The sequence below is a fragment of the Achroia grisella genome, unplaced genomic scaffold, assembly GCF_030625045.1.
Source record: "Achroia grisella isolate CSIRO2021 unplaced genomic scaffold, CSIRO_AGI_Agris_v1 utg544, whole genome shotgun sequence".
In the NCBI taxonomy this organism is placed as follows: Eukaryota; Metazoa; Arthropoda; class Insecta; order Lepidoptera; family Pyralidae; genus Achroia; species Achroia grisella.
Window position 1 is genome coordinate 3,431,524 of NW_026712929.1, and position 25,994 is coordinate 3,457,517.

The following is a 25,994-nucleotide window of genomic DNA, read 5'->3' on the forward strand; positions in this document are numbered from 1 at the left end:
TTAAAATGGGAAATATATTTCAAGTAAATAATATTTATAGATTCACAGAAAACTGTCAAACAAAGCAGAAGCGCTATGATCACGGTATCCCCTACGCCAGGTAAGTATTGCAGAAGCGCTATGTTTTTATTACTCTTTATTCTGTATGTACGTCAGTGTCAGTGGTCTGATATTTCAAAACGCTGTCACAGAGTACCATACAGAAAATTCGATTCGTAGACATCACTTTAGAGACGTATATAATATCGATAATTATTTTAGATCATGTACGTGTATTCATAGATTCTAAAATAAATAATGAGGTATTGTGAGAATTTGAAAAAATATTTATCTATAATAGATATATAGTAATTCTTGTATGAATTGACCTACAGTCAGTGGTAGTACTAATCAGTTTTGTCCCAAGAGGACAAGTATAATAATTTTTAAAACCTTCATAAATAGTTTATGAAGTTTTTAGAATTTATTACTTACGGAAAACTCAAGGTATATTTTTAGATTTACAGTTAGTTAATAACGAATATGGTATGGTTGAATTTGATTACGATGGTAGTACTTAGAGCAAAAAAAGATGAATTATTATACTTTATATCAAGACATCAATGTATCGGATGGCAATATTACTATTAATATCGATAATTCGAGTACAAAATAAAATCGACAATATTTTACTAGCCTCCTCACTTAGACCTAGTTTTTGGTTTGGTCTGTGGTGATTCCGATCAACTCTCCCTTCGACTAATTCAATTTTCCAATTTACTTAAATTTACACACAAGCCTGAGTACTGAGTTTCATTTCTCACTAATAGTAATTATTTCAATAAATTAAAATACCTGTGTATATTTGCATAGTTTTTTAGTATTAGTGCTTATTTATCTATGTTAACATAGGAAAGACGAACGAAAGCCGAAGTGGCTATTTTCATATCTGTTCTGGAGCAGGTATTGATTTGTTTTGAGATGAAATGACAAAATCATGTCAAGTGTGTTTAACTGAACTCATAACTCACAAATATATAGAAAATTGAATAAACAAGAGATTAAAAGTAATTTACAGATATATAGAAGCAGGAGCGGTATGAGTAATAAAGACGACGACGATTGTTCTGAATCGTGGGATTGTGTTATCGCCGTCGCTCTGCCTAGTCCAAAAGAAAAACAAAATTTTAGCATTTCTACAGCGAGCTCAAGCAGCATGAGGGAAAAGAAACCATCAACTTCATCTGCAACAATAACAAACACAGATACAGTACGGCCACTTGCAAATGCGGAGGCTGCGCGACCTAAAGTCGTAACTGTCAAACATCCCGAATCTAATAAGCCGAAACCAACAGCCAAGAAAAATAAACCGATTCAAGCAGATTTAGATGTCATCAAAGAGTTCATGAGATGTCGTGAGGAAGGCGATAGGCGTCTAGATCTCAGTAAATGTTCCATAACATCTTTGCCGCCGAATGTCCGGGATCTGACGCACTTAGTGGAATTCTATTTGTATGGTAATAAATTGGTGGCGCTTCCTGTAGAGTTTGGTTGTTTGACTAACTTACAAACATTAGCATTAAATGAGAATTCGCTAATGAGCTTACCAGACTCACTTGCTAACCTGAAATGTCTCAAGGTCTTAGATTTACGACACAATAAATTGAGTGACATCCCTGAGGTTGTTTATAAATTAACTTCATTGACTACACTATTTTTACGTTTTAACCGAATTAGAGTGGTTGGAGATGGCATTGCAAATCTCACTAATCTTACTATGCTTAGTTTGAGAGAAAACAAAATAAAGGAATTATCTTCAGGAATTGGCAAACTCATCAATTTAGTGACCTTTGATGTTTCACACAATCATCTAGAACATTTGCCTCAAGAGATAGGAAACTGTGTTAATTTATCAACACTGGATTTACAACATAATGATTTATTGGATATTCCTGAAACTATTGGGAATCTTCAAGCATTAACTCGTATTGGATTAAGATACAACAGATTAACAGGAATACCATCCACATTGAGTAATTGCAAACACATGGATGAATTTAACGTTGAAGGTAATTCTATATCTCAACTACCTGATGGCCTCCTAGCCAGCTTAAATGAATTAACAAGCATAACCTTATCCCGCAATTCATTTATGAGTTATCCTTCAGGAGGTCCGTCACAGTTTACAAATGCTTACTCTATTAATCTGGAGCATAATCAGATAGACAAAATACCCTATGCCATATTTTCCAGAGCAAAAAATCTTACTAAATTGAATATGAAAGAGAACTTATTGGCATCCCTTCCACTTGATATTGGTACCTGGACAAATATGGTAGAACTCAATTTGGGAACTAATCATCTGACCAAATTACCAGATGACATCCAGTGTTTACAGAACTTAGAGGTATTGATATTGTCAAACAATTTGTTGAAACGAATTCCACCTAATATTGGAAGCTTGAAGAAATTGAGAGTATTGGATGTAGAAGAAAATAAGTTGGAGGTTTTACCGAATGAAATTGGGTTTTTACATGACTTGCAGAAATTAATTGTACAATCTAATCAGTTGACATCTTTACCACGATCAATTGGCCATCTAACTAATCTCACATTCCTGAGTGTGGGTGAAAATAATTTGCAATATCTTCCAGAAGAAATAGGTACTCTTGAAAATCTTGAATCTTTATATTTAAATGACAATCCTAATTTGTTTAATTTGCCTTTTGAATTAGCTCTTTGTGTTAGCCTGCAGATAATGAGCATTGAAAATTGCCCTCTAACTGCTATTCCACCTGAAGTGGTTTCTTCTGGTCCTTCATTAGTGATTCAGTATTTAAAGTCTCAGGGACCATACAGGGCTATGTGATATCAGGATGATGACTATTTGACAAGTAGTGAGGGCACATAAATTGACTTGTTAAAAGGTACAAGCATACCTTGAAAATGTATACTCAAAAATTCTGTCATAAAAATGTTGCTAAAGTTTGAGCGTAGTAATGTTTGAATACATAATGTTTCTAAGGGCTTTCTATCTTTAGAATGAATCCACAATGTGTCAAGTTGTAAGTTTTTCTCAAGCAGAGAATATTTTCTTTTTATTTAAATATATGTTATCAGTAGTAATTTGTATCTTCATAGGCTTTACTAAATGTCTTTATTTTAATAATGTTAAGGATTTATTTTATTTAATAAATGTGAATAAAAATATAGAAAAATACAAAAATACATCCATTAGTAGTAGTAGATAGAATTTATGGAAAATGCTGTATAAATATAAGAATAAATTATATGTTTAATCTGTATGTGTCCATGAGGCAGTCAAACAGTTCACTTTGTCATGTTGTCCACTATGTAATCTGACAGATTAAAGAGGAATTTTAAAAACATTAAAGAGGTTTATCTGTTTACTACACAAAGAACTTGTTTATATAATACACTTGAAATCATTTCAGACTTGAAACTTGTTTTGGCAGGTGCAGTTATTAACTAAGTTGTAAGATCTATAATTGTTACTACCAAATCATTTAATATAATTGCAGACCTTTCAATTTCAATCTGTTTCAAATAAGAACTTTTTGTAATGCATTACATAATTAATACCCAGCTCACTGACTGAGTAGACAGATGAATACATGTACTATGGTGGACTGTTGTCATAGTTCAACGCTGAACTCTCTATTAACATTTTACAAATTGATAGTTATGTATGTTATTGGTGTCATATGTATTTAATATTAAATTATTTTCATGTAATTAGTAATTTACTACTTGCATGAATGCTGGGTCTTCAAAGTTTTTGTGTTAAGTTATTAGAAATATGATTATATTTTAGTACTGAAAACTTTATTTTTTTATAACAAAATATCAGCTTATGCTAAAAATGTGACAATATTACTGTCATATTAAAGAAAAATGGTATTTTACCTATTGTTTATATTACATTACAAAAGTAATCAATTATGCAACATTATTTTGCTACAGCATTCACTATCTACTGAATCTACCGTAATCTGTATTACTGCCATTCATACCAATTTATTGATACTACTGTACTGTGTACGCGATTGCCATTAAACTTACTATTTTATAATTTATGAACAGTTATGAAAGGTAATAAAATGTATAAATGAAAATTTGGTTAGACAAAGGTGCAAATTAGTTGCAAGTGGAAAATATTATTTTGTTATATTATTACAGTATGAAAATATAAAAGGTCCTAGAGTCCTAACAATATGATTAAACTAATTTTCAATGAATTCAATTAATTATTCTTGCAGATACTTGTTATTTTGAATATTATACCAGTATTATCAATATGTCTGGTACACTTGGTGGGCGTCTGAGCTTCGCCCAGTCCTATTTTTTTTATATCGTTAGATCGTTTTTCGACATAAATTGTATTGATTTTTTAAGAATTAACAGTTTAATTATTACGTTTACACCTCGTGTATAAATTTGATCGTTTGTGCATATGCAATTGCTTTTTGTATGCCACTTATAATTAACTAAATTGTTCATAGTTACTGGTTAAAGAGTGTCATTATTGTATTAAAATATTTTGCCCAAGAGCACAAATTTTAATTGATTTAATATAAGTATCTATTTATCATAAAAGTAATCAGTTTTATATTGATTTTGACAATACCTAGAAATTGGAGTAGGCATTTGGTAAAATATTTTGTTATTATGTTAAATGTAGTATAGATTTGTTGGAAACATGTAATCACAGTATTGTATAATATGTCTAATTGGGTGTTGTTTGCAGGATTAAATCCTAATTGTGTAACTTTATGTCGTCGATATTTAAACTACCTGTTATGATAATTATATTTATTAATCTAATATAACAATAATATTGAAATATCGGCTGATTGATTTAGGTAGGTACGTATTATAAACATAAAATAATTTTCATTGCATAATAACACATGAGTACAGTGATAGAAATACTTCGGGTGTTTTCATAGAATAATAATTTTAAACTTCTATATGTCGATTATAAATCGATAGTTATTAAGTACCTACCTACTTATTTATCACAGTAGCTTGTTGGAAAACTGCGTTCAAAGTAGTCTACAAGTAGTCCAGCTTCCATCGAGATATCGACGAATCCATCAGTGTTTGATATTAAAAAATATATCCAACATAAGCACACTCAAAATATCCAAATCATCAGTGTTTAACAAAGGTATTGTTAATAAGGCTTTAAAAAGGTCTCGTAGCATCAACCTATGAGAATGAAATACCATATATGTTGTAACGTAGTATAAGGCGATTTTTTTTACTGTTGTGGTGTTTTGTTTTGACTGGAAGTGAGCTCTTCTAGGGATATGTCCATCTTTGCTCACATTGTCTTCAAATTATTTTATTGCTGTATTTTCTGAGTGCAATGAAGAATGTTTGAAAACTTCACAGACAGTCCCCCCTCCAGAGGGACGTCCCTTCGTACCCTAGCAAAAGAGCTACAATTTCCAGTATTTCGGTCAAAATGAAAACAAACCATTTAATTAATGCAACTATTCGCGTTGTAGAACATTTAATTTACTGTCTAACTTAATTTTATTTTAATCCATGGAAATAAAATATACTTTGTAAAAGTATGTATCATCACAATTGGCACTATGTGTAGTCAATTTCGGGATGCCAAAGATGATTTAACCACTAAATGAATTTGTGATGCTCGTGTCACCTGGTGTTCCTTTTCGACTATAATTTAATTTTATGACATTAATATTTGTTTAAGGCTAAATAATGTTTGGAACGATCAAATATATTTATATTATTGGTAAGAATTGCTATTATGGTGAATTTATTAATGCATGATTAATTATAAAATGTTTATTTAATATAGTTTTCCTATTGTGTTGCATTTATTTTATAATTTTTTAATGTAATTTCGTAATAATTTAGTATCACTATAAGGCATATTCTTATTATCGTAATATACGATTAATTATGTAATATTTTTATGAGTTTGAAACTGAGATTTTAGTTTCGTGTATGTCAAGCTTTAAAATTCTATTTAAACGAGCAACGTTTCTATATGTCTTCAGTAATAATGTAATGTTTTTATTTAATTACTTAGACCGATATTCAGTCATTGAGTTAGATGTCCATGCAAAGTGATAACACAAACCTATGCTTCCAAATAATAAGGAAATAATGCATAATATATAGTTGGAAAACTCCTAGCAGAATCGACTGAAATTATTAGTTTAATTGAATTCTTCCAATAATGAAATTACACACACAATATAAATTTTGTTTATATCTTATCTAGCCAGTCAGTAATTAACGTAGGTATCTCATAATAATCTCAGATACATTATCTATGTATTCTAGAAAAAGAATTATACACAAATCAATCCATTCAACATGATTTAGAATATTAATAATACCTACCTAAACATATTAACGATGTTTTGTAATAAAATTATATTAATATCAGCTAGGAAGGAAATATATAATATAATATATATATTTATATTGCATGTGTAATTGTATGACACACTGAAGATAACCGTCTCAAGTATTTAGTGTCGACTCCTATATGTAGTTTGTAATGGGATTGCCATTTACGCAAAAAAATATCATAATTATGTTGATATATTGATGTTTCAATGACATGTAAACGTGTTATATGAAATAAAACTTGTATGAAAAACTATTGTTTTTTTTTCATAGTACCTATATGAATAAAGTCAACATAGGTGGAATAATTAAATAAGAACTGCGATAAATTCAATAATTTATGAAGTGCAGTATTTATTACATAATATTCATTCATAATAAATTGCGCATTTGTTCATATAATTGAATAAGTATATATACATACATTTTGAAGCTTTATAATATAAATAAAAACAGTCTTTAAACATATAATTGTGAAATGGACAATGTTTAATTTTATTGACAATTTCAGTGCAGTCTTTCGCACTTATACATGTTTTCCATAGACAGTGGCGTGTTGGCGGTAATCCACCTGACGTTTGCCGGTGTGAAAATTATACCTCGGTCATCTTATCTAGACGTGTGGAATTCTCGGCCGTTTATTATAAGTATTATATTTTGTTATTTGATAATTTCAAACAGGTACTTCCCTTGCGATAAATTATTTTACAAGTGGTTTGTATATCCCCGCTCCGCGCGTCAATTTAAGATAAATAACCTTCACCTTTTATTTTCTCATCTCTTTGGTTATAACACCTAATAACAATTATTTAATACAGGTACAATCCAAAAAAAAGCGCAGACACTATAGGTTCTCTTGTATTGGAACGCTTCATTTCACCACTAAAAGATTATTATTTATATGACAATTATAATTTATCGCAAGTGATTTATTTAATCGTTTTTAAATTGTTGCCCTTTGTTGCGTATCATTTTAATCCACCAAGCAAATCTTTAAAGATTAATTTCCACACATTTAACCCACACATTTCTTTTAAAATTATGGTAATAATGTATGCTTCTCAATATAAATAATGCACTTAAATTTATAATATTCGTTACCCTGTAACAGGAATCAATTCAACGCAACCCACACGTTCTTCAGTCTCCATCCTCTTGCTATGTCACGAGTAGTAAAATCTGTCTGTCATATCATGGTATATTTTTTTTATACTACGTAGGTGGCAAACAAGCATACGGCTGGCATCTGATGGTAAACGGTTACCGCAGCCTATGGACGCCTGAAACACCAGTGGTGTCACATGCGCGTTGCCGACCGTAAAGAAACCTTAATATACCCTTCTTGAAAAACCCCATGCTGTAGTCTCTCGAGAAAACCTCGACAGGTAGTTCATTCCACAATCTAAATGTACGTGGGAGGAAGTTCCTCTGAAACCGCACTGTTCGAGACCACTTAGGTTCCAGCATGTGGGGATGAATACCCTGTCGATGGCGAGCGGTGCGATGGTAAAAGGTAGCCGTAGGCATCATGTCAAACAATTCATCAGAATCTACTCAATGAATCAATCTCAACTCATAATGTGCTAATAAACTCTTTACAAGATTTGCTCTGTGGAATATTACAGAGAATTATTCTATTCTTTAAATTCATATTGTCCACAAAATATTGACCGTTATACCAAAATACTATAAAAAAAATTTAATGCGTAATTGTTAGAGCCATCTTCAAGATATCTACATAAAAATATATTTATATATACATGCACATGTACAGCATAATTGGGCTAGTTTAAATTATAGTCACAATAGATGGGCACCTGTGGATTTTACTTGTGTTTAGAATAAAAAAAATACACTTTTATGTAGTTTAATTGACACGAAGATTGCTTTAACAATCATATAGATTCAAAAACACGTCTTTTAAGATACTATGAAAAATAATATAACTTGGACACAATATTGTACATCTGTTTTGTTCAAATTAATACAACGCAAATAAAATAATTGAATTTTCTTTAATTTAATACACTTCGTTCTTACTGATGATAGTGATACTCTGGCAGCTGTACAGTATCATTTATAATCTTAGTGATTTCAAATAAAGATTAAACTGTTTACTTGATTTTCGTTAGTATTTTAGTAAATTATTATGGCAATACTATCTATGAGATATACTCATATTAAATACAAAATATTTAGCTCTCATGAAACTAAAAAATACGCATGTTAGGGTATCTGCCATAGACCTTTAAAATTGTGATTTCATACTGTTACTTATGGTCAGCACTAGCAACATGGCCTAGTGAAGTGACAAACATTCCCGAGACATTATTATATATCTTTTAACAATATAATTCTCTAATAAAAAGTAGCAATTAAAATATATTTAAATGTCAATAAGGCGCCCACTAAATCTTGTATATTAAAGGCAAGTTATATGAATATCAAACACCATTGATTTGTAAAGACCTAATGAGATTTAACTGCTATATTAACAATACAGAAGTACCATATTGTCAAACAGTTTATGTTACTAAGTATTATCACACTGTAAATGTGTTTTAATATTCTTACCCTAGAGATTTCACATACAAAAATACTTCGCCATAGTGATTCATTATAAACACACTTTACACCTTAATACCACATAATCTATACAAAATTAAACATTACATTAAGTCATACACAAAAAAATCAGTAATATTAGATTAGTAATACAATATTAAATAATAAAACTAGAATAATAAATGATCACCACTGAAGCATACATTTCAGCTGCCATAACTCTATGGTAGACCAAGTTACGTGGATATTTGGACCTTCATTATTTATAACTGCTTTGGATAGAAGACGCTCCTATACACATGCAATTGGTCTACATTTCTCCAAGATTTGTATGATATATTACAAAGTATTATTGCCCTTTATAAATTGTATCATTAGCTAGATTTACAAAAATATTTTTAGCAAGTATTCTACTTTTTATCAGCATATCCTATACATCTAAATAAAATGCAATAACAAATATTTTACTCTTGAATAGTCATGATAAATGCCTTGCCATTTACTCGCAAATAATTATATAATAATTTTGAGTATGTTATTAGTACACACTAGCATCTACAGTCAGTCCTTATTCACAAGTTGCATAAGAATATAATATCTCAGATTTCAAAATATTCGAGGTTCAGTTGTCTGTATAAAAATAACTTTATTAGTAGTCTCGTGAATTCCTAACAGTAACAATTTGTTTCTAACCAACAAAAGGGTATAAAAAACAAACTCTAACATACTGTGACTTATATCTACTCATAATCTTTGGCATTTCCGTTTGCTTAATACATGATCACAAAGTAACAATACTAGAATATATCACTGTGATGATTTTCGACATCTGTATCAATAGCACTATGCAGTAATAATGGAATTTATGGCACATATGGGACTTTATTTGTATGAGTCTTTAATGAATAGGTAATTATTCTATTTCTAAAAGTAAACTGAGCAGAGTTTTGGTGTAGAAACACATTATTACTGTTTATTGAGATTCCTGCATGAGTGTCATTTTTGTTAACTATGTCATTAAGTTATATTTACATGATCAAACACTTTCTCTGATGCCTCTTCTGAGGTTCTGGTCTTAATACTGCACGGACTGCTTCATCAAACACCTGCAATAAATTAAAAGAAAATCAGATGAGACAACTTTCCGAGTACCCCTCCTCCCAAGGGGAAGAAGGGGATTGTGAGTAATGTGGACTGAAAAAGTTATTGCTAGTAATGTACCATGTCATGCATGGTTGACATTCACGCGGTTCCGCCCGGAATCCATCATGATCAAGTCCTAGTGAATTTGTCAGATAGGCTCATTCATCTAATCATCCTTCACTGGTGCCCAGCCTGCGTAAACAAGGTTTCTTTTATTTAATGCATGTGAAAGGGTATCATACATTAAACAATAACCCTCCTCCCATCTCCTGATAGGGGGTCCTATGGTTGGTAATGACACACAATTAAAATGTGACTAGTTTTTACAAAGTAAAACAAGAGTAGTGTGACGTAATTTGTAGATAGCCCCAAAAGAGGAAAATGTACTACACATTATACTATAATCACACAGTGTGGTCACATGTGTAAACAGGATCACTTACTTGTTTGAGACCCCGTTGCGTTAAGGCGGAGCATTCCATATATTTGACTGCTCTTATTTTATTTGCCAACTTCTGACCTTGCTCCCTTTTCAATGGTGACATTCCTTGTTCTGAGAGTAAACTTAATGTTTCTCTATCATCTCTCAAATCAATTTTCGTTCCTATAAATAATATACAACAGAAAAGTATTATGTAGGCTTCTAACTAAGTAAAGATACGATATAGAAGTATACTTTGTGAACACATAAAAAATATTCATAGCATTGTTATAAATGCAAGTCTATTTTTTTATGTAATTGAAATGAGATCAAGCTGACGAACCACCTTATGACAAGTGGTAACCATCGCCTACATACAAAAACCTTAGCATTATGGACATTTATTATCATGTTAATTATTCCCATAATTTTACTCTTCAACCAAAACATAGCTTACAAATCTAGTGGCTGGCAAACAGATAAGACTGATTCTCCCACCCAAATCACTTTTTACAAAGACTACCTCAGTTTTCTGGTACTGCCTGGCTATTACAGTTACATTATCACAACTAAAATGCTGAATAGATGTTAAAAAGATAATTGAACTGTAGATATACTATATTCTTTATTGCACTTTCAATATATTATTTAAGTATATTCATTAGAAATAATATTAAGAAGAGGAAATCTGTAAAAGAGATATCTTTCAGTAAAGCCAATACAGTGTGCCATAAGAAGTGTTAAGTGGGTCCAAAGTGCATATAATGATTTTAAATGAAGTCTTAAATTAACTATAAATGATTATAAACAATTAAGGCATGTCCTATAGGCTATGTCCAGCAGTGGACGTCTTCCGGGCTGCGATGATGATGATGATGATGATGATTATAAACAAAAATTAAAGATACAATGCCCAAAATAACTATTTATATATGTGATACAATAATTATGAATATATTGTATCACAGGGACAAATATAGGCTTTCTTTTATCTTAAAAAAAAGCAGGTGAAGTTGTTGCTGACAGTTATTTATTATAAGAAATTAGTCAACTAGTACAAAGTACAAAATACCCTGTCCAAGAGAAATGCATGCATATGAATCGATTTGAGATCAGTGAATCGTTACTGTTGTTTGAAATTAATACAATTTGATGGTTACTTACCAACTAGAATAATAGGTGCATCAGGGCAGTGATGTTTTATTTCAGGATACCATTTGGAAGTCACATTCTCATAAGACGAAGGACTGAAATCGTTAATTTAAAATAATTTATTCAAAAAACAAATATTTTGGATGCTGTTAAGTATAATTCTGTAGTTTAACTATACTATACATAAAATTTCAATAACCAAGCTGATATACACACACACACAGATAATTTCAAATCCCCAAAATAAAAGAAAATCTTCAAGTGGCAGATAATTCTTATTAGTGATTTTTGTTTTCTACATTTGTTCAGTTTTGTTTTTTTTGTTGTCTTATACATTATTATATATATATTTATAGACATATAACTGAACATAATACATAACTGATCCTATTCTTGACAGTTTCACTAGTCTAATGGACAAGCATACTGCCTTAGGTGGCATGGTCATGGGTTCAAATCGTCACATAGTACAAATATTTGTAATCATAAGTTTGAGATTGTTTGTATTGCTGTGGGTGTTTCTATGTATATATTACTTACAATATATATATATATATATAAATATTTCTATCAGATACTTGGTATTCATAGCATAAGCTCTGGTGACTTGATCCTAGATGATGCTGTGTGAATATTACATATATATTTATATATATAAGTGAATATGTAATTCAATTAATTGGTAAACCACAGCTAGTTTATCAGCAGTGACTTCACAATAATCCGAATTACTTATTAGAATTAATTATTTTTAAATAAAATATTAGAGGTAGAAAGGTGATACCTTGTAACACTAAAACATATAAGGAAGACATCAGTTTGTGGATAACTTAAGGGTCTTAGTCTATCATAGTCCTCTTGGCCAGCAGTATCCCATAAACCTAAAGATACTGCTACACCATCAACCACCATAGGAGCAGAATAATTATCAAATCTGTAAGAAAAGATTACAATATTTTCAATTAGATTGATCATTATTGAAAGAATTACTAATAGTTAGACAAATATAAGTCTATCAATATTAAATTAAATAAACTTACACTGTGGGTACATATTCGCCTGGAAAGCTATCTGTTGTATACGAAATTAACATGCACGTTTTTCCTACAGTACCGTCGCCGACTACAACACACTTGATAGGTCTTCCTGAAGACATCTACAAAATAAAATCTTATTCAACACGACTCATGAGTCATGAAACGTGAACGTATGGTAATAACAAACTCTAACTTTACCTTTTTTTCAACTATTTTAATTTATATGGTACTATATACACTAATTTATCGATATAAATAATTGGATAGCTTATTAATATTGGAATACGCTCAGTAGAAAACGAATACTTATAAAAAATTAAAATCTAGTTAAAGAGAGCTTTAGAATTCGTATTGAAATTGAAAGATGGATGACGGCCATAGACAAAATTGTTGTTGTTAACTAGTTATTTTAAAAAATATCCAGATAAATTTGATAGGCAAAGAAAATAGCAGATGCTGCTTAATTCGGTTCCTATTTATTATTTTTTTAAGTTATTTTTTAAGACTCTGGATACAAGTTGTTTTATGTACTTCCATTTACTATGGATACAATTTTTTACATTTTATACTTGACAAATTAGAAGTCTTTTCATACCATATTTAATAGTGTGATTACTGATTACGTCAATGTGATACCAATAATCAAACTTCATTCATTCTAGGAATGTCGATAACAGAAAAACACCGAATTAGTTATTAATGTATATATACCGAAATACGATGAGTATCGAATGAGAAACGGAAGAAAAAAAAAATATTGATGTTTTCTATTAGCTCTAGAACAGATATGATGTCAAGTTTTTTTTATTTCGTATAACTTTATTCGCCTATCTCATCATGATTGATATCACTGATTCGATTTTATCGATAATTTAAAATTAAAGTAAAAACGTCAATTGCGACATCCCTAATTCATTCATGATTCATTCTTGTCTTGTTTCTGCTCACTTTATCAGTTTTTAATTTAATTTTATTTCACTTTTTGTTTTTGTGTATTATTAAAACAAATTGCTGATAATAATTAATTTCGTATTTCACATCTTGTCGTCTTAATTTTTATCGTTTTATAATGTGTTATTTTTGGTCTAGAGTTTTACAGCAGTCCTGAGATTTTAATTTCGGCTTTTTAAAAACTGTTACTCAATAATGTATTTCTTTGTATGATTTTTTTAATTCCCTTGAGTTCTTTCATTTTTTAATACTCATCTGCGATGTCTAAGCAAGTAAGCAGTTTTTGTTCTTCTAACATACATAATATTTATTTGTTAGTCTTCGACATCAGTATATATTTAATATTAATTACAGAAGGGACAGTCATGTGTTGAGACTCCAGAGGCACCAGCTTGGCTGTCAAAACTTGAGAGTCAGCGTGAAAAATTGAGCAAAGCACGGCTCGGTCACGATAGTGGTGCCGGGGCTCCATGTAACTCTTGTGGTATGTTTGAATTTGGAATACATTTGAATGTTCCGTAAACACAAACCAAGGTATTCAAATGGAACAAATTAATATAAAATCAGTAATTCCGAAATTTGTGAATATTTTCTTTATCCATAAATAAATGTATTTGAACCATAACTTTGATTAACTTAAAATATAAAACAATAACATATTCATAATATAATAATAATAATCCAGGACAATTTACATATTTAATCCCAAGGTAACCAGAGCATGTGTTACAAAGTGCTAGACAACTGATAGAAATATTTAAATACATTTTTTGCAGAAAATACCTAGACTAATCCAAATAGTCACACTCATAATTACAAATGTTTGCATTGTACAAGTAATGCAATGCAATGCAACCGGGTACATACTATCCCAATATTGTATTTTTAATACCAATACTTAACAATACACTATAATTATAATTAAGACTGATTCCCTAATTTGTGTACATATATTGATATTTTGAATCTATTTTAGCTATTATATATAAATTGCTGTATGAGATACCATTTAAAATTGTATGTTTAACAGTTAGCCTATAGAAGAGAACTATCTCATAAAGAGTATTAATTTTAAAGAAATAGATACATTTTCTTACAAATCCATGTTTTGTTGAATACTATTAACTATGGCAATGCTAATTAAAATGAATACTTCATCTTTAGGGACTAGTTGTCCTGGTTTGGATTTGCATTTCTGGAGAAAAGTGTGCCGTGCTTGCCACTGCAGCAAAGATGTGCATGATGTACAAGATGATGACTTGTCTGGTTGGGCTCAATTTGAACTACTTGGCACTGCTAGACCTAAAAAGGCCGCATGTAAGTATTCCACAAAAAGTGTATGTTGATGCACAATTTTTTTTTAATCCGATTATCAAATACACCAGGTAGTCACTACTTACTGTTACTTGCGTATTATCAGCTTAAATATACATGTCCAGAAAAATAGGCAATGTGCAAATGATGCCCTTCATGTTTTACAAAATTATTAATGGTTGGTTATTCTCAAATATTCTGTCTTATGTACAAAAATGAAATATGAATCCTAAATGAAATCAGATTACATAACGAATTGTCATTACTAAGTGATATTTCTGATGATTTCTAAAGAGAAGAAGAAAAACTAATGAGAATTTTACTAGTAACAATAGCCCCTCTGTAATTATCTGTTCCATCCCAAAGAAGTTTAGTTCATAACTTGCTTACCCTTAACAGGTCATGATTGTGATATATTCATGTCAGTTTTATGTGTGAGTTGGTTAATATAAACATAATTACCCACAGTGTAGTCATAATTGACCACAGTAAAATCTGGGATATAAATAAATATCTATATCTACCTACTCAGATATCTAGGTATCTATCAGATATCAGATATCTATCAGTACTTTATTTTTTCTTCGGACTACTCTAATGATGTTGGCCACAGCTGGCCGTTACAACTGCTCTGGATGCTAGGGGGTGAATGTAGATGATACTCCAAACACAGTGAAGGACTTGTGGAGCGGCTGAAGGCCAATTCCCGCCTAATGGATACAATTTTAATCTGGAGGACACAGCTAGTTAGAATCGCGGGACCTGCCGCCGTAATTATAGACCTGAATTTGTTCATAAATACATAATTGTAATTAACTATAAAATTGTATAATATAAATATTTGTATAATGCAGGCAACAAACCCTCGATTGAAACTTTATTTTGACTATATTTTGATTGAAGGACTTTTCCTTCAATCAAAATATAGTCAAAATAAAGTGCTATTATGATTAATATTACTTAAATTTTGACCTTTATTCATCTAAAGACATGTTATGAAGTTTCTGATATTTTTAGCAATACAATATTAGGGTATTTCCAATAATATTTCAAATTTCATGTATTTTATATAATTTATGTAATTATGCAGTATTTTTGATACTGAATTGTGATTCTGTTTCACAGTGCCGTTAATCAAAATCCGGGGTGTAACTGATAAGCCAGTCAAACTTGACTGGGTTCCTCCAAATGCATCAACAGAATTGGTAATAATTTCCTTATCATTATTGTGCTAGTAATATAGTTATTTTCAATCATATTTGTTTTTAGAAAATATTTTAGATAACAACTTGAATCATAATTTGGTTTGTGGAAGATTTTTAATGATGCCTGTGCTAGTTGAAGTATATAATATTATATTTCCTGTAATGCTTACGTGTTCCATTTACGAAATTTTACTGTTATAGCATTTTTATCTATAGATATAAATAAAATTGGAATGTCTGTTTGTAATATTGAAATAACCGTTTGTACTACATGCATATTAATATAAATACGTTACATATATAACATTTTTGTCTGTCTATCTGTTCCGGCTTATCTCTGAAATGGCTGAACCGATTTAGACGGGACTTTTTTTGCCAGATAGCTGTACATCAGCTACTTGGCAAAAAAAGTTCCGTATAAGGAGTAATTTAGGCTACTTTTGTTTTAAAAAAATTATTTTATTTTAGAAAAATAAAGTTAAATTCCACGCGGACGGAATCGCGGGCACAGCTAGTAAAATAAAAAAAATCCAATTAGCTGTCTCGCGACTTCGTCGACTTGGACTTTTACTTATTTTTAATATAAAAAAATCCTAAATTAATGTAGTCTAAGTTACTCCTTACAACATTAGCTATTTGCGAGTGAAAGTCTCTTCAAAATGGTTCCAGCCGTTTCAGATATTAGTAAGAACACACAGACAGACAGACAATTTTAGTTTTACATGATTTTTTAATGTATGTACTTTCAGTACAAATTACAAATAGACACTTCAACTTATGGAATTGATTAGTGGAAAAGAATGTAAACAAATTTAAATTCGGTCAGAAATTTAGAAATAAATTCTTATCATAGGCAAAATTTTATAGCCCATGTTAAGAGACTTCAATAATTGTATTTATTGCTATATATCGTTGGAAGTATGCCGCTTCATAATCGATTCTATACATACAATGTACATATCCTAGATACAAAATAAGTATTGTTATTATGGTTATCTAAATTGTATGTTTATCAAAATATTTTTTTATTTATTCTCTGTGTTTCCTAGGATTAGGTGTATATCTAATCAACTTACTGGAGATTAAATCTGTATTTCTTATCAGTATTTGTTACCTAATATCACATATTTTATTAATAGTATGGATGTTTTGATATGCCAAATTTATATAATTATTATTTACATAATATAAAATTTGAATAATACGTTTTTAGCATAATCATGTGGTAAAAATAAATTTACTCTATATTAATAATATGTTTTTATTTCAGGCGAGTTTATATTGTAACAATTTTGCCCCATCGTATAAATATACTTTAAAGACTAACATATATAGAAAATAATAAAACACAAAATAATATATAATAATAATATTAATTATTTTAATGTCACCAAATTGACTGTAGTCCGCAAATAATTTCGTAACATTTAATCTCTATCGAAAGCTTCTAAAATGGTTAAAATAGTTTTATTATGAATCTTAGTGAATGTCAGCTGCGGTTCCGAGGGTGGGTTGAGGAACAGGATCCTCACAAACATTTTTTTTTAAGTATACCTTGTGCATTATAATTCCTAAAGTTTATAAAATCTGTCCTTATTTATATTAACAGATTGTCTACATATGGCGTTCACTGATCCTCATAATATTTTAACCATTATAGAAGTTTTCAACAGGGAGGAAATTGGTCACATTGACCAGTTCCTGACTAGCTACCACTATGCAATCTGCCACTATAGCACAGTAGATGAAGTTAGAAGTATTGCTAACATTCACGCTAAGAGACAGTCAGTTCCATAACTAACTGCCTTTACGCGACACGAACTTTCACGAGAGATCAGGAGCATTCCCAATTTAACGGAGAAAAGTGCACGCATAAAATCATTAGTGATGTCGCAAAAAAATTACTGCATACTGCATGTATTTGTGTATATGCGTTCTCTTTTCGCGTGAAAGAGCGTACATGTATAGGCAGCTAATGTCCGACTTTGTCGAGCCCTTCAGCGTGTGACTTATTCGTTGGATGGCTCCTAATGCCTGGCATTCTCGCACTACAGGTTTCGGAGTACATGTCGTGCCTGGGCGCGCTGGCGCCGGTGTCGGGCTCGGCGGCTGCTCGACGACGACGCGCGCAGCTCCGTACACAGTTGCCGCCGCACGACGTCGCGCCCGCCGCTCGACACCATGCTTCCGACCAAGAGAAGTCCGAACACACCGTACGTATACCTTCATACTACATCTTTAGTCGTCCCTGTTTACGACGTGAACACCATAAAACATATTGTGCCATTTAAATAAAGGCCATTTCACTGCTTATATTCCAACGAAACAACAGAATACGAATATCTGCTGAAATAGGTTGTATATAGTTAGAAACCGTAAGAACTCTATGCTTCTTCAAGTATACAGTTCGTGTTATGTTTAATTTTCATAATCTATACAGAAAAGCGCCCAGACCACCACATAGACGTACTGAGGAATAAAAATGTGTGTATAGTAATACACACATTTTTAAAACAACCACCACCATAAAAAATGAAGGAATTTCATTAACCGCTACACCACATTCCATTTGCATACAAATTATAATTATTGGGCGTTATCTTGACGTCAGATATAATAACAATCCCTCATTATAATCAAAAGGAAATGGATTGTATTTTAAACATTGTATTGCATCCTCTTCCCATATATGTGTCAATGTCTCATGTAATGTAATAAAATATTAGATTTGTTTGTAGCTATTTGAATTCGTCAAAAGTCTGGAAAATTCCTATATAAAATATAATATGTTTGAGATATTTTTAGTCGGGTACTAATTCTACGTGTACTACCTTGAAATGATATTTGATAGAGACAGCATTACATAATTAATCCCCTGGTTTGGGTTATTGGCTCTAGGTTCACTATCATAGTTTTAAAATTTTCAGGTAGGACAACCTATTAGGGATATAATTTTATGTAATTAGAATGGCAAATAAGCGGCCGGCCTATCTGATAGTAAGCGGTACCCATTACCTATGTACATGAACAGCACTACGGGTATCAGGTTATCATTTAACCTGTGATGCTCACTCATGCGTTGCCATTCTAGGGGACTAAGATGTTATACCTCTTATTATTTTTTATATTTACCTCCACGTGGACGACTGTTTACAGTCTAATTTTGGTACTGTTATGTATATCTTATGGCGTGAATTGAATGTGATCTTACCAGAGTAGTACGCTCTCGAATACAGTTGAATACGTCGAATAATTTCTTGGTCTGTCGCAATTATAAATGTACGTAATGACAGATACAAATTTAATAAATAAAGTACATTTATTATGAAATTTACACTGTTATATGTTTTTTTTTGCAGGAATACATCACACGTATAAAAGACCATGTCGTTGGAATGGGTAATGTAGTGAGAGTTGGTCCGCTTCAGAATGGTGAAATTTATTCAGTGGAAAATAGCAAATCACATACAACAACTAAATCATATGCATTGCCATTAAAAATATCAAATATCTCTAGAGGTGTAAAATATAACATAGTGCCTAAGAATGCTTCTGACAAGAAATTAGTACTTGACTCCGAAGGAAATATTGTAAGCAGTGCTGCAAACTTGCCGGATTACAAGTCAAGTCCTATTCTAAGCCGCACCGTCAAAGATAAACTTCACATAATGCGTATTGAATCTGACAGAATCAAGAGTGCTGTAGAACACGGAGCAGTGTATGATAAACTATTGAAGAACTTGAATGACTTGCATATACCTATTACAGATGATGTATACTTACAACCCATTAAACTTTTCCGTGAGGAATATAATAAAAATCCACAATTTCAGGAAGAGACAAATGAGTTTGCAAGTAATTCTCTAGGAGTTCAGATTATGCCTGACTTATGGTCAACCACGAATAATAATGTTATGGGAACTGCGAAATTATTGGATAGTAGGATTCAGAAAGGAACAATATTTGCACCTAATGGAGAGATTTGGAGTTGGAAACATGAGCCGACCACCCCTGAACACAGCGGAACCATTTGTTCAACAAAAATTAATCCACAGTATTCTACTACCACTAAACCAATAAACCAGGTTGAGCCACAGCAAACTGCTCCCTTGCGGGAGTACCTGAGAAGCCATTCTGATGAAGATTTACCACCTCCACCATTGCCTAATTATAATACATATCCTGGCGCTCTACCTTTGGATAATCCAATTGATAACATTCAAGTTTCTGATGGTACATATTTGGACTCACCATATAATAATAGTTATGTGGAGCAAATAAATCCTGTAATCGATCAATTGAGTGATATGTCCTTAAGTCCAGATGAATTGGAATTTAACAGGAAACTTTATAATGAAGGAGTACCATGCCAGCGCTGTAAAAAGGCCATGTTCGCTGGTGAAGTAGCAGTTAAAGCTGAAAGAGCAGGACAAGAGGCAATTTGGCACCCGCAATGTTTCACTTGTAGCAAGTGTGGAGAACTGCTTGCCGACCTTGTATACTTCTTTTATGAAGGGGAAATCTATTGTGCTAGAGACTTGGCTAATGTTTTGCAGATCCCACGTTGTGCTGGCTGTGATGAATTGATATTTACGAGACCCTATACAGCAGCAGAAGGGAGAGCTTTTCATGTGCAGCACTTTTGCTGCTATCACTGTGATGCACCACTTGGTGGCCAAAAATATGTTCCAGATGATAAGACTGGTCTGCCTATATGTCTTTCTTGTTATGATCAGTTCCATGCAGAGCGTTGTCGTGCTTGCGGTGGCGTCATTGGACCTGAGCAACAAGGGGTGTCCTGGAGTAACATGCATTGGCACGCTGACTGCTTTATATGCTCAGGCCGAATGTGTGGTAAGAGTTTGTTAAGTGGCAGATTCGTTGTGAAGCAAGAAATGCCTTTTTGTAGTGTACCTTGTGTACAGAGCAGAATATCAGTTGAGAAGAAGTGATATCCACATATATTATAGAAGTTATTGATAAAATTAGAAAAGTACATATTTACATTTTTTATATATTTATACATTTAAAACTATATCAATTACGATATTATCTATTAACTATATAGACGTTAAGGAAGTTGGTTTTGTACGGTTCTTGTATTATAAATTATATTGTTATAATGAGAAATATTTTGCTATAAAAAAAACGATAGAAATATGATATGTCATGAAGATGGTTTTGTATTTAAATTTACTTCCTTATAGGAAAAATTTGTAATAATAAAAAAATTGCCATTTATTCATGATATTACTTTATGGGACCATGACATACTGATGTAGGCTTTAATGATATTGGCATCTATTTTTGTATTAATGTGATTTTAAATGACTAATTATATTTATAGAAATTTAAATGATAATGAACATTCCATCTAATATGCATTTATTATTAATATTGTCACAAAATATTATTGTTAATACTACATTATTTGTTATAAATACAGATTAAAAAAATGTAAACTGCATGCTTTTCGTATTTAAAAGTTTTTCAGAACTTGCCTAATGGCTTGTATAGTGTGATATACATATGTGATATTGGTCTACACTACCTTATGAATGTGCCATTATCATAAAGTTATGAAAATATTGCAGATATTTTTGTAATAATTGGGAAAATATATTATATTACAATTATTAACTTTGTTTTATTAAAAAAAGTCTCTGTTAAAAGATCGAGATGGAATCAGACTATGAATTTATTTGTAACTTTAGCACTATTACCAGTCTATGATAAAGTTATTACTAACATACTTTACAGTGGCTGAATCAACCATTATCAATTACTAAGCACAATACATTTGATAATAAATAATTTAATCCACAGCCGATACAGTGTAATTTTGTTGTTCATGGAAACATCACCTTCCTATCAATCATATTTGAACAACATTGTATTAAATTGAATGTACAAGTGTAATCAAGAATTACCTCTTTTCATAAAGGCCTTTTTACTCATGATTTTTTTTTGCATTGCATTTAAAAAATTGATAATTAGTAGTATGCATGAAATATTTTTCTTGTTAAGAAAAACATGCAAATATGTATATACTATACTGTACCATAACACAAACTAAATTATATTTAAAAAAATATAGTGATGTAGCGCAGTGGTAACATCTCACCACTACAGCATTATGATACAATGAGGTATCTCTACATAATTGTACTATTCATTGTACATTAGTAAGTTTATTTAATAGCATGTTATATGACTTATTACTAACACATACATACGACGCGGAGTCATAATGTGGACTGCCTTAAACTGAACTTAATTCTGTCATCTGGAGAGGTACTAATGTAAGATTCTCGATTATTGCCAGAAATATTACAATACACTGCCAGATCACTTGTGTCTACACAAGTGATCTGGCAGTGGCATTATCATAAATTTCGACTTATTGAACAGAAGTATTTGAAAGAACTAAAATGAACATTTAATTTATATCTCAATATTTTATTTAATACATTCAATTGATTTAATGTTTAATATATATTTTGATAAAACTGGTAGAAACCATACTGATAGTACCTACAGAGATATTTTTATAGGAAACCTATATAGATTATTTTATTATTATTCATAGTATCAAAATAGGTAACTGCTAAAATTGGTATGGAGAGAACTTTTATCCAATTTTTTATTTTTGCACAGTATGGTTATATACATACATAAATATTACAGTATTTATTTCTATCAAATGTAATTAATGTAATTATTAGAAATAGACATACATAACTTAGGTATCCATAAATAATAACATTCATATTCATATCAATTTTATGTTAGATACAACAAATACAAAATAGTTTTAATAGATAGGGCTGTAATACTATTAATAAGCAGTGACTAATATGATATTAAGCTTTAATTTTAAGTTTCCCGAGATCATTTTTTAATTTGTTCAGATTTTCTTGCAATGACTCTTGTTTATTTTCTAGTCCCGATATATGAGTATCTGTTCTTTTGATTTCTTTGTTTATGTATTCCATGCGCTTTGCAACATTTTGCCTGGCATCTTCTAAATCTTGTTTTACTAATACTGGACCAATGAGTTTAAACACTTCAGCATCTTTTTTCAGCAACATCAGTTCTTCTTTTACAGCTTTATTTTCATTCAATTGACTATCTAACTGTTGTTTTTGAGCCATGGCCTTATGATATTCCTTTTGCACTCCACTCAAAACTTCTAACTCTTTTTGTAATTTTCTTTGTATTTCCTCCGCCATTATACTTAAAATATTCTGGTTCAATGATATATTTTAGAAGACAGACAGTTAATAATGTTTCTTTTCAAGATCTTGTTTCATTAAAATTAAAGGAAATTATAGGTTACATATATTTTTTAATACTTTTATGGTTTGGTAACAAGACATTTGGCCAAAAAATTTGTTACTTCAGTGAATCTTCGACTAGGGATGTTCGATAAACATCGATGTTTTCAAATCGATGTCTCTACTATACTTTCTAACATTTCGAGTTCAAATTATCCACGGTTGACTGTTAAAGGAATGTCACTAAAAGCAGTCAAGTTTTGTTTATCCTAAAATATACTACAAAGCCCTACATATTTAAACAACATAATGATACTAGATGATAGATAATGATACATAATCGCCGATACTTTTCAATCTGTATATTAATGAACTGATAGTTGCATTGGGTAGCACTCATGTCGGCTGTCATATAGACGGTGTAAATGTAAATAATATAAGTTATGCGGACGACATGGAGCTTCTGAGTGCGTCAGTATGTGGACTTATGACTATCTGTGAGTCATATGCGCGTCGGCACGGTCTGGTTTATAATGCAATAAAAAGTAAAGTCGTGGTCTTCGAGGCCAGAGGCAATAATACAGATGTTTTTCCCGAAGTCAAACTCAATGGCATAGTGCTAGAAAGGGTGTATAAATTTAAATACTTGGGACATCTATTGAACTCTGACCTTAGAGATGACGACGATATTGAACGAGAAAGGAGAGCGCTGGCGGTGAGGGCGAATATGATAGCGCACAGATTTGCGCGGTGCTCTAGGGATGTCAAGATCACTCTCTGTTTAGATCATTTTGTACATCCTTTTATACTTGCAATCTGTGGGCTGCATACACCCGAAAGTCCTACAGCGGGCTTCGCGTTCAGTATAACAACGCATTCAGGGTGTTGATGGGGCTGTCGCGATGCTGCAGTGCATCAGGGATGTTCGCGGAGTACCGTGTGGATTGTTTTTATGCTACAATGCGGAAAAGATGCGCATCCCTGGTGCGGAGGGTACGTACCAATACCAACAGCATCCTGAGCATGATTGCGGGCAGGCTGGACTGTGCGTATGTTAATTACTGCTGTACTATTTCTAATGGCGGTGATTTTTATACTGATTTTTATACTGATTTATATGTGAATGTATTTTAATTTATATTTTAACTTAATTTAATATTAATTTTTGATATTATTTGTATTATTATTATTTTTGTGTGTGTATTTTGTGTCTGTAGTCTGTACGTACTAACATTAATTATAAGAAATCTGTAATACTAACAAAGTGGGCAATTAAGCCTGATAATAAATACATTATTATTATTATATTATTATAATGATACTGTTTTGTATGAACTTTATACACTGACAGGTATCTTCAGAAAAACAATAATATAACATCTATTGTGAATGAAGATATAATTTTCACAATAAAAATGTTCACTAGATTCTGCGGGCGGTTTCGGATTCTGTTCACTAGATAGGCGGCTTTAAGAAATCCTTCTGATGACATGTCGACGAAATTCTAGTATGTATCTATCAGATACATAGGTGCTACTTACATAGGTGCTACAGATCGGAGAATATTTGACGAAATAAATAAAACTAAGTTTAAGTTTGGTAACATTTTAATAAATAGATTACATATTATATATAATATAAACTAATTAGATTTATATGAAAGCAATAACTAAAAATAAGTTATGATAATAGATAACTAATTGTATTAGTTTATTGTTAAACAAATATAAATTATAAAAAGTCACGGTAAAAAATTTTACCTACGTAGGTAATATATAAGTGTTTTGAACTAGTCATCATCTCGTGGCTATTACTTTAAATCTATTCAGCCAGATTCAAACTCACGACTATTTCGGTCTAAGTCGTGGTAATAAACTACTAGTCCACGACGCGCTATCATTATTTATCTATTCGGTAGATATTTTGATATTATAAAGTTGTTTTAAAAGAGCCCCCTGATTGTTGTTGTAGTGTCCAGTTATTACTATTATTTAATTTGCTGTTACGTAAGTTTATAACTAACGTGTACACTTACGTGAAGTCGTAATGTGGACTGGTTTTACACTGACGTTAAATCTAAATTACTTGGAGTTATAAATGAATGAAAGGGTGCAGACTGTAGACATAAATATTATAATTTTTGAGAATATTCTGGTGGAAAGTTTATATTTAATTGTCTATACTAGCGCATAGTTACAGAATCATAATTATGTAGTATCATATACACTGTATATTCGTGTAAAGCTGAGTTAGGTCACTAATACATTAAAAAGCAGGTAATCTTTATTTTCATCAGTGGTTTGAAGTGTTCTATCATATATTTTTATAATTACAGATAAAGGAACTTAAAAATTCAATACATATGAAATTGAAATCATGTTCTAGGACTAGTTTGATGATCTTAATTCTACAAGTAACTACTTAATTATTCTTTAGATTGATGAATGCTTTGCCAGATTTCAAAATACTGTATGGCCTTAAATAATTTAATAATAAAATTTTCCTATATTTAATATTTTTCACAACTTTAAGCTGT

General features: G+C 31.1%; 5 protein-coding genes across 5 annotated transcripts; 3 read left to right on the plus strand and 2 right to left on the minus strand.

The window, feature by feature from the left end:
- Positions 1-717: 717 nt before the first annotated feature.
- LOC131847817 (leucine-rich repeat protein soc-2 homolog) lies at positions 718-3,976 on the plus strand. Its single transcript, XM_059197472.1, has one exon. The coding sequence runs from the start codon at positions 1,079-1,081 to the stop codon at positions 2,846-2,848; it is 1,770 nt and encodes a 589-aa protein (XP_059053455.1). The 5' UTR covers positions 718-1,078; the 3' UTR covers positions 2,849-3,976.
- A 4,606-nt stretch (positions 3,977-8,582) lies between these two features.
- LOC131847935 (ras-related C3 botulinum toxin substrate 1) lies at positions 8,583-13,076 on the minus strand. Its single transcript, XM_059197662.1, has 6 exons — positions 12,910-13,076; positions 12,715-12,830; positions 12,459-12,608; positions 11,687-11,769; positions 10,545-10,705; positions 8,583-10,064 (listed from the first exon to the last, which is right to left on the minus strand). The coding sequence occupies exons 2-6, from the start codon at positions 12,828-12,830 to the stop codon at positions 9,987-9,989; spliced, it is 588 nt and encodes a 195-aa protein (XP_059053645.1). The 5' UTR covers positions 12,910-13,076; the 3' UTR covers positions 8,583-9,986.
- Positions 13,077-13,644: 568 nt separating this feature from the next.
- Positions 13,645-22,313, plus strand: LOC131847985 (testin). The gene is made up of 6 exons (XM_059197718.1): positions 13,645-13,934; positions 14,017-14,146; positions 14,827-14,979; positions 16,102-16,181; positions 18,236-18,394; positions 19,541-22,313. Exons 1-6 carry the CDS (start codon positions 13,923-13,925, stop codon positions 21,131-21,133), a joined length of 2,127 nt encoding a protein of 708 aa, XP_059053701.1. The 5' UTR covers positions 13,645-13,922; the 3' UTR covers positions 21,134-22,313.
- Positions 22,314-23,026: 713 nt separating this feature from the next.
- Positions 23,027-23,582, minus strand: LOC131847986 (prefoldin subunit 6). The gene has a single exon (XM_059197719.1). The coding sequence runs from the start codon at positions 23,411-23,413 to the stop codon at positions 23,045-23,047; it is 369 nt and encodes a 122-aa protein (XP_059053702.1). The 5' UTR covers positions 23,414-23,582; the 3' UTR covers positions 23,027-23,044.
- A 216-nt stretch (positions 23,583-23,798) lies between these two features.
- Positions 23,799-25,883, plus strand: LOC131847967 (uncharacterized; the record flags this gene model as incomplete). Its single annotated transcript, XM_059197696.1, has 3 exons — positions 23,799-24,251; positions 24,299-24,451; positions 25,794-25,883. Coding segments are annotated over 3 exons (696 nt in total), but the record flags the coding sequence as incomplete, so codon positions are not given.
- Between the last annotated feature and the right edge of the window lie 111 nt (positions 25,884-25,994).

Bases quoted from the DNA above. Each gene is read 5' to 3' on its own strand.
- LOC131847817 (XM_059197472.1), top strand. From the start codon at position 1,079: ATGAGTAATAAAGACGACGACGATTGTTCTGAATCGTGGGATTGTGTT.
- LOC131847935 (XM_059197662.1), bottom strand. From the start codon at position 12,830: ATGTCTTCAGGAAGACCTATCAAGTGTGTTGTAGTCGGCGACGGTACT. The intron at 12,609-12,714 runs GTAAGTTTATTT...CTTTTCTTACAG, and splicing joins GGCGAATATGTACCCACAGT to ATTTGATAATTATTCTGCTC. The intron at 10,065-10,544 runs GTAAGTGATCCT...AATTTATTGCAG, and splicing joins CGCAACGGGGTCTCAAACAA to GTGTTTGATGAAGCAGTCCG.
- LOC131847985 (XM_059197718.1), top strand. The intron at 14,980-16,101 runs GTAAGTATTCCA...TCTGTTTCACAG, and splicing joins TAGACCTAAAAAGGCCGCAT to TGCCGTTAATCAAAATCCGG. The intron at 16,182-18,235 runs GTAATAATTTCC...CTCGCACTACAG, and splicing joins CAAATGCATCAACAGAATTG to GTTTCGGAGTACATGTCGTG.
- LOC131847986 (XM_059197719.1), bottom strand. From the start codon at position 23,413: ATGGCGGAGGAAATACAAAGAAAATTACAAAAAGAGTTAGAAGTTTTG.